We start from the raw sequence: 9767 nt of genomic DNA on the forward strand, positions 1-9767 counted from the left end.
CAGACCATCAGAACTCGTCCATGGCACTCCTCTACGCTTTCCCGGACATTTTTTACCCGACCCCTATCATAAAGTCGAGCTTGATCCCGGAACCTCCACGAGCGAACTAAAAGCTCTCAGAAGACAAGTTCGGGCAGTGCAACCAAGGTACCAACAAAAGCCGTCAATATATGTGTCACAATATTTTCAAACATCCACGCATCTTTTCGTCCGACGAGATCCGGTTCTATTGCCCTTACAGAAGCCATATGACGGATTCTTTCAAGTCATGAAACGACTAGACAAGCATTTTCTTCTGGATTAAGGTTGTCGAACAGACACCATATCTGTTGAACGACTTAAACAGGCCCATTTAGAAACGGCCTCGAAGACTCGCCCATCTCGTCATATTTCAGCTAGCCAACCGTCTCCATTTCCTTTTTACACCATTAAACACAAGCTCCTACGTCGTCACGTCACGTGGGCTACGCCTCTCTGCAGCCTGCTTTCCTAGGAGAGGGGCATTTGTAGTGGACAATAGTAGGAGACGACGACGAAACCAGAAAGAGTACCAGAGCACGAGACTGGCGAGAGCTGGTGTGGATATTCCGCTGCCCGATATCATTCGGAACCACTTCGTTATTTTAGGAGCATTAAACAAGTTATAAGTGTAAACATAAAATGCGACTGTATGAACGGCAGTAGAAAAGCTTGTTTGTACTAACTTAGTGGCGAAAGATAAACTGTGGTGGGCACAAATCCGATATCTTCGAAGCTGAATCTAGGCCACCGCGGCTGAACGGAGCCAACATGATCCAACGTCGTCGCTTGAAGAAATGTTCGCGTCCGCTTGTGCCACGCTGCCATTACACCGAAAACCTGTCCAACTGAGAATCCACAAAAGGGTTCATTTCAGTCATCCATGTGTAATGTCATGTGTGAAAAAAAAGATTTAGCGGTCTTTAATTTGAAAAGGCCTATTTCTATCCTATAATATACGAAGAAACGAAAGCGGTAGCTGTGGCACGGTTGCACAATGCGGGTGGAATGGTGCCTTCATGTACATGAAAAGGAGTTGCGACGTAATAATTTCTCATAGCAGTCATGTTTGGCGCCTTGGATGCCACTGTCGACTGCCACCAGTGATCCGTGAAGTGGGTAAGGGCGGTGAACGTTTCTAAAAACATACACCATTACGCGTAGAAACTGGATATTGCCAAAGTGGGATCTCGCATAACACCAGTAATATTGGAAAACAAGTCTTTCAAACAGACGAGACGATGAACCTTCCGTCGTTGCGCAATTCTTGGCTGGACGCCAGTGTTGCCCTCTTCGCTCTCTTCACGCGGCACAGCGTACGGGAAGTGCAGACTTCACTTTCTTCAAAGCAAAAAAAAAAAAAAAAGATCGGATTTTTTTTTTGCTCGCATGCCGTAACGACAAGGGACGACGACAAAATCTCTGCAATGTGTCGCCTATAAAGCTATCGCCCTAAAATAAACTCCGCCCCAATATACCGCTAGCTGTCCAAACCAGACACCAATGTTTAAGAACTAACCGTTATCTTAATCAAAAGTGTATCGATTTTTTTCAAATTCTAATCGGAAATTGGTGTTTGTACTTGGCAAGTGGCACCATTCATTTCTATTAATTGGAGAACGCCATATACTGCCATTCTCAAGCTTAAGAAACTCGCCCATGATTCTTTAATACGATTACCATTAGTTCTTAAACCTTGGCATCTCATTCAAACCGCTAATGCTACATTTGGGTGGAGAATGAGTATTCCGAGATGGAAGCTTACCGCCAAATATTAATATAGTATGTTTTTGCGTTAACAACAACCCTCAATATTTTCGTTTTCGTAGCAGGGGTAGGGAGGCATTTCGTACATATTCGGTCATGTGCAGCCTATTTATTTAGGTGTCCAGAAAACTAAGTTGTCGGGAGACAGGAAAGCAATCATCGTAAATTTGTTCTGAATTTGGGGGGACGGGGGAGGGGGGGGGACATATTTATTTTTTTAATGTCGCCGCTAAAGTTTTTAACGGAATAGACGTCGAGCGGCCTGGCATCATGTCACGTCGTGGTATAAGGCGACACAACGACTCGGCACCGTGAAGTCACTGTACCACGTGACCTAATGTGAAATGACTTGAGGTTGAGAAATCGCGATAACCAGTGATACTAAGGCGTGATGTGACTTGAGGCGACGTGGCGTGACGTCATGGTTTCGCTTGATCGTACCTCGCATGTCGTCAGGTCACGTAGCATGAATTTCCCCGCTAAAGTTAAAGGGGAGGATATTGACGTCAGTCAAGGTATGTTTTTACATGACTTTAAGAGACGTCATTTTTTTTTACTCTAGATATAGTGCGAAAATGGACTTCACGTTACCTGTGGTCACGTGAGGTGCTCCTATGACTTGACGTCACGGTCTCACGGGGCCTAATGTCACATGACGCCAGGGTACTTGACGTCAATTTTTTTTCGCTAAATGTAGCGACTAATTTGAAGACACGTTGTCAAGTCGTGGGGTCAAGTGACATGATCACGTCATCTGCCGTCAATATCTCAACTGAACTTCAAGGGAACATTTATGGCACGTTAACTGAGGTGACATGTCGTGGTCATGTGACCTAACATCAACTACCCGTCTACGTTTAGCGAGAAACTCAACGCCCCATTCTCAAGTCCGGTTGCCAGCATATGACGTAAATGTCCACTCTAAATTTTGCGGGGACATGCAAGACTGACAGACAAATACTCGGGATTAGGTTGTTCTGTTGAACATTATTCCTTGCTTTAACGAATACACATCCGGGGTTCTTTCCGTTAACGTATAATGATTCTAAAATGTTCAGTCTGGCTAATATATAAAAATGGTTAAATTCAGCAGTCTAAGCAAAATACTCTGGTTGCAACAAGGTGAGTCTTATTTTATACTTAATGGCGTGTAGTCATTTTTTGTTAATGTAATCCTTAATCTTAATTTGCTCTGTGTTTTTACAATCTAGTTTTGTATGGTTCAAAGCAGCATCAACTGTATTATAGTAAATGTATATTAAAGGGCAAATTATTTTTATTTACATTTTGGCTGTACCATATGTAGCATCAAAAGGCCATACGACAGTTTTGATGCTACTAATGTTTTGTGATCTAATCAATAAACAGAGATAAATAAACGTGCAAGTAAACGAAAGAGTGAAGGAAAATTCGTTTACAAAGTTTTGTTCAGGGGACACAAGCCTATGAAACTAATGAACAACAGCCAATACCACTAACGTTTTAGAATCGTCCTTACCATGCAAATATCTATCATAATATTTTCTGCGACAATTTACATTTTAAATAATATAATACCCTAGTTACACTAGCACTCTTAACTATCATTAAGCCAACAACAGTTGACTTAATCGCGATCGGCCGGAGTTACCCAAAGACGCTAACTGTCATTAGCCGCTAACGATCATTTAGCTCAACTGAGCTGGCCTACCTCAGTTAACCGAGGGGGGTTGGCCCCAATAGAGCTAAAGATGGCGGCGTCCGCCGCATCGCCGCCTATGGCCAGCGCCAGTGAAGCACTTACTATTACAGAGAGAGAGAGAGAGAGAAGACTTGCAAAAGAGGAAATACTAACTTGGGGGTTTCAGCCAGAGGCCCAACGGTCATTGTTAGTTAGGGGAGGGGATACCAGCTGATAGAAGAGAAAATTGTTAAATGGAGGAGGGTAGTGTTTCAGTAGTATCGTGGCAGAAATCAGTGCAAAAGAGGTATGATTCGAGGCCAGAGCTTTCTCTAGAAAGATCATGGCAAATCGCAGAAGTCAAAGCTCTGCGAGGATGGCCATGAGGATCTCGGTGCCGATAAGACTTTGTTCATGCCTCTTTTGCTATAATTCGTGTGAAACGTTCTGATTATCGTTTTGCTTTAAATGTTTATAATGAATGGAAAGTGTGCAAATAATTCATTTGCATCACTTCTTAAATTAGGTAATGTGACATCAGCTTTGGTTGGTTCCGGTTCTAACTGTGTCCCTTGACGAGCATCTCAACTGGCGTTGTTAGGCCTATGTACCATGTAACACCGACGACTTAGTTGAGCTCTATGACAGTTGGGGGATGCAAGCGGTCCGCGGTCCTTAGATTAATCACAGTTAAGAGTAACATTCTAATTAAGGTATAAGTAAGCCGGCCTTCAAAAGCAACTCCGGTCAATATTATATATATATATATATATATATATATATATATATATATATATATATATATTGAATTTGGTACTACGACTGTTTTAACTAAAGCAGTGTCTCTGAACTACAGGGTTTACATTTTTTGTTCGATATTGTCTGTAGGTTTCTAGATATCAAGGTTCAAAGTTTGCTTTCGGGTGTCTACGGCAAAGCCGAAACTATCTGCTAGAGGGATGGCACAGCTGATCATCAGCCGTACGGCCGCGACGTGACCTTGCAAGGCAGCCGGGGTACGCGGTGCAGCCAATCAATCGCTGCTTCGCCGCGACGTTACGTCACAAGGGTGCTGCGCCAGTGTTTATTGACTAAAACCTAACCCACTTGCCACCCGCTAAAGGGCAGCTGGTCGCGTCTTTAAAATCCATTTCAGTGGACCAGGCGGCTTCACTTTGACGTATCTTTCCGGCTGTGATTATATTTCGTGCCACTACAGCGATTCCAGTCATTTATTCTGGTTTCGTTTTCGACCAGAGTTGCCCATCAAGTATTTTCAGGGGTATTGTTGTGGGAACCATATAAGATGATTCGCAACACAAACAGGAAGATGCAATAAAATAATGGTCCAAAGTACAGTTGTCGTTGCAAAATATTAAAATCAGAAAGCATTGTTGTCTTTGACCGTTTGACCGTTTTCTGTCTCTTGACCGTTTTCTGTTGTTTTACAGAACTGAACTTCCAGTGCTCCACTAAATCAGTGAGCATGATGCGAGTACTGTTTTATCGCTTCCATTACACTGGATAATAATCAATCCGTCGGCAACTTCAAGCTCGTTGCCTATTAGTGCGGTTACAGAAATCACTGAGCTCCAACAGCTTCCGGAGCACAGCACGTGCTTTGAGCATTGCCAATGCAGACACGTGGCTGTAATGATCATTAACGGCGCAAGCCGCCAAAGGGGTAGCCGACAGCCTGATCCGGACGCCGTTGGGAGAAGTCAACAGTCGTTTATTTTCTCTATTATCGTCCATAAGAGTTTGGTCACGAAGCCAAAACCATCTAGAACATTTAAGGCCCTTCGGACATCCTTATCTTCCTCCAGGAAACGTGATTCCTGTCGGATGGTGCAAATGAAATAATTGATGCCAAGTCCGAGCCGAGCGTCCTCAACGGGTTGGTACGGACCAGTCACGCTGACGCATTTGTAGGGCGCAGGCTTTGATTATTCTATGGGAGCTTAACCAAGCTCGGAGCTATACCCCGTAAATTGCGTTATGAACGCCACAGCTTAAGTCTAAAGCATAAATAAAAAAATAAAAAAACGTAATTAAATTATTAATTGAAGGCAAACCCAAAGAAAAACATCATAACGCACAAGCGCCCGAAACTTCGGCCGAAAATCCGTGACCTTAAGGCCTTCCTCTTGAGAAGGTATCATGAGTGAAGGCTTTTGCACGCGACTGACTGTAAGATGTGGGCTTGGAACCGAGTGTTTGGTAAACTCCCAGTGGTGTCGTCAGGGAGCGCCTCCATCGTCGGCTGGGTCCTCTTCTCCCGGATCTACTCGACGTGGGAGGGAAGAAGCCTCCGACTGGACACCATCTTCGTGGTACCCGACTTCAGGAGACAGGGTGTCGGCACGGCACTGCTCAGAAGCGTTATTCAGGTAGGATATATCCCAACACTGTTAGGTGTTAGATATTCTTAAGTTCGCATTTCTGTCGTGTAGCAGGTCTAAAAAACCGTGATGATACAAAAAAATTGATGGGATGGATGATTTAACGAGAGACGTAATGTATACCAAAATTTAAAGTTTCTAAGCTAAATGGTGCGACCTACAGTCTGATGCAAATGGTACAGTCAATATCAACTCTGCATGAATTTGTAATATGATAGAAGACAAATGCTTGCTGCAAGTGCTCTGTTTGTCTCCACAAAGTCTCGCAAAAAAACAAAGTCGTCTTCTAAACGCCACGCAAGAACGGAGAACGAAAGCGGACTCATCCTGCTACGATCAATAGCGAAGTTCACACTTCCGGCTACCATCAGTCGTGCGAAAACTTTTTGATCCTCAACCAAATGTCGTCGCCGAAAAAACGACCGATTCGGAGCAGTCGTTCATAAACTAATTTACCAGCCCGGTCGCCGAGCGCTCTGACATGGTTTCTTTTCAGAGCCATTGGGAAGGGTCATGCTGACGCGTGACGTTTGTTGACATCTTGCATTCCGGCATTATATTATAGTGCACTACACTCTTAACCTCGCTCCGATTAGGCTCCAATCATGACCCGCACGTTTTTGCAAAAAAGTTCCACTTATTCAAGAGGAACCGTGTTGCATAAACATCTTAGTTTGTTCAGAGTTTTGTTTCAGATCAATTGGGAGGGTGGTAGAAAAAAACAGCCCTACTCATACTGACATCTAGAAAGCTGTTCCACACACCTTAAGAAGGTGGTTATAGGAAAAGTGATCTATGTATCGATATGTGGAACACCGTTTCAGATGAAGCAGGCCTTTCAGTTCCCGTAACTTTTAGTTATTTAAAAGTCATTCATGTGCACCATTTAGCATGGCATTAAACGCACTACATAAAAGAGACACAAAAACACAGTATAAGGAAAGATCTTCTGGCCACACCAAACATTCTACTGCTGTGGTATTCGATTTCGTTAAAGCAAGTGGGAAGAAATCTGCAGCTTTCACTATATCACAAAATTAGAATGATAGCAGAAATAATTTATATAGATTAGTTAGTGTTTTAGGAAACATATAAAAGGACAGACTAAATGCCAAAAACCAATTCAGCAATGACATGCTTATAAGATGTGCAATTGCTTTATATATGACAGTTCTAGAGTGTCAGGTTAAGTTCGTCACAACACAAACGATAAAAATTATGAGTACAGCTCCTCTGTTTGTTTGAAGAACTAAGTAAGCTGTAGGCGTGTTTCTTCCTGTACTAAAAAAAAAGTGAATGTGATAGCGGCCCAAAACTTGTGTGTAAAATATGTCTTTTTCCTGCAGATTATTGTTTTCTACGTGATATCAATAGCTACATTATTCTACAAGACAGGTTTAGAGGTATCTAAAACATTACGTTGCTTTCTTTTTAGTATGTTGCAACTTCCCTGAGTGAATGACAAAACATGCCAGATAAACACCATAGCGCTAGTCCATGCTTGCATTAGTGTCACACGCATTAATAGTTATTTTTCTAATATTCCTAAAAGCTCGCGTCGAGGTTCACTTACAGTTATTAAAACTTTCAGATGAAACCGCCGAGGTCCTGACGCCAAACTTGGCAATCAAATCTAGACACAATTTGCTGTAGCGCGTCTCCGCGTGCTTTAAAGGTTTCGTAAAGTGTTTCAAACACGATTCAGTTGTGAGAACTTGGGGACGCTGCAGCGTGACAATCTGCTAAAAGCATATTCCTTCAGAGCAGGATTGTAAAAAAATGGCCGATCAAAACTAGGATTAAAATTGTCAGGCCAAATAAGGGTTCGCAATTGGGCGTAAACAAATATAAGATTTAAACAGAAGATGATATTTTTTTTCATATGCCTTTTTTTTTGTGCACAAATTGTATTCTAGGGTCGACTAGCCATATTTATTCCGGTATTAACTGGGTCCAGGGCACCATGTCAGATCGTACTTGGCACTTTGACTCCGGTGATAGCTTAGCATAAATTCATCGTCGTGATTATAAGAGACAATTCGAGAGAGAACCACTAAATATGCAATGACCATATGTACTAAGTAGCTTCGACATGGCAACAAATTCACAGGAAAAGTAGGCAGTACATTTAGCTCACAAAAGTCAGGTGCGACGTTTTTGTCACGACAAGTATTTTCATTACACCGACAACGATAGTTTCTTCATAAATTGCTCGCTTCAAAACTGGCAAAAATTGTTCATCAAATATAAAGCTGTTAACAAAAAAAAACGAAAACGATACGGTTGTTTTAAATTTGCACATATTTATTATACATACGTTTTTAAGCTAAGTAAAAAGAGACGAGATGGCAGCTTTCGGGCGATATATGTATTTCCGGTTTCTCAATGTTGCGTTTTTTTTTTTTTTTTGTTTTTTTTTTTATCATACTTGCGTGATTTCGAGCGCGTAATATTGAAATTCGCTTCTGAATGCTGTGCTGTTCCGAATGTTGGAGCTTGTTACGGGCACCATACAGCGTGTCTAGGAGGTCCTAAGTTCACCGACCCGTTCAATCCAACCAAAGCAGAGATCTTAAAGTGCGGCGTTGGTACCCAAGAGTGACCTGGATCTACACGTCGTAGTATTTGACATCGCCATGAGGAGTTCAAGACATGACCGCGAGTCAAGACTCAAGACCAATTTATGCAGTTGCTCTTGACTACGGTACGAGGACTGAAGACCGCGAGTTGCCGCAGTATACGTGTTGCGTAGGTCTCGTGTGCATTGTTTCCACGCTTCACAGCGACGTCTATGTAACTAGCGGTAGTAACTTAACGTACGTTCTCACAACCTAGTCAGATGCTGCTAATATCTGCCTAATATCTTGAAACAAAGACCATTCTAGCAAATCTAGTGAGGTATGATGGTCCACCTTGACTCGGTTGAGCAGACGATATGATCACGTGCATCCGTTTCGCAGATGTGCCGCGCCGTGGGATGTCAGCGGATCGACTGCTGTCCCAGGGCGAGGAACAAGGGTCTCATCAGGCTGCTTCAGAAGCATCAGGCCAGCGACCTGAATGAGGTCGAAGGCTGGAGCTTCTACCAGCTCAACCGGGACTACATGAGGAAGCTGGAGCAACAACAATAGAAGCGTGTCTGGCAGGATATTTATAACGCAATGGAAGTGTGATGTTTGTAGTTTTAGTATGTATTGTGGGATCCAGTAGTACATGTTACAAAAGACGCAAAAAAACAAGGGCGCGTGGAAGAGCACAGACGCTGTTTATTCTCGACAGAAGATTGGAGAAAGACAACATAGATAATTTAGATTTCTCTTTTGGTCATGTATCGGTTCGGGCAATTCCCGAATAAAAAAAAAAAAAAACTCTAAAGCTATTTCAACTTCGGTTTTTTGCTGTTCATTAGTTTTATTAAAGCATATACTTATGACGTATATTGAATCTATATTAAGTTTAATTGTTGTCGGAGTGATGAGGGAAAAAAAAGTTGTCCTCCTCTAACCTGAACGAAGATCCGTGTTAAGTTTGCCTTTTGCTTTGTTCTCAGAAGCTCCATGTTGAAATGTTCTTGGCGGTTAAAAATGAGTACTTCAGCTAGAATTTAACAAATGATATGTCTTCGGCCCTCCTCCTCTCCCCGCCTTTCAGAATTGACTTGTCACTTTCCATTATAGTGCTTACAATATATAATATTAAGAAATTTTCTGCTTAAACGTCCGTTCCCATTTCATTTGTGAAGAAACAAGAGACGGGACAACCAAATATGAATATCCAAGACCATAGAATTGACGAATTAAAAGGTAAAAAGTTATTAGGACACCAGCTGTTTCTTTCTAAACATTTAATTTTTATAATGCGTTCATGTATCAAAGCCCATGAGCCACCCGAATACACTCAGCCTAACAGCAACTTCAAAT

The 9767-nt window shown here is 42.3% G+C and overlaps 1 protein-coding gene across 1 annotated transcript in view; it reads left to right on the forward strand.

Annotated features, from left to right (window-relative positions):
- LOC120843747 (thialysine N-epsilon-acetyltransferase) overlaps nucleotides 1–9203 on the forward strand; it is a 33711-nt gene extending 24508 nt beyond the window's left edge. The window contains exons 4-5 of the mRNA XM_040215198.2: nucleotides 5678–5835; nucleotides 8808–9203. Of these exons, the coding sequence (XP_040071132.1) occupies nucleotides 5678–5835; nucleotides 8808–8978 (329 nt within the window). The 3' untranslated portion in view covers nucleotides 8979–9203. The remainder of the gene's footprint in view (nucleotides 1–5677; nucleotides 5836–8807) is intronic.
- The last annotated feature ends 564 nt before the right edge of the window (nucleotides 9204–9767 follow it).

The sequence above is a fragment of the Ixodes scapularis genome, unplaced genomic scaffold, assembly GCF_016920785.2.
Source record: "Ixodes scapularis isolate PalLabHiFi unplaced genomic scaffold, ASM1692078v2 PGA_scaffold5__190_contigs__length_132052651, whole genome shotgun sequence".
Lineage (NCBI taxonomy): Eukaryota > Metazoa > Arthropoda > Arachnida > Ixodida > Ixodidae > Ixodes > Ixodes scapularis.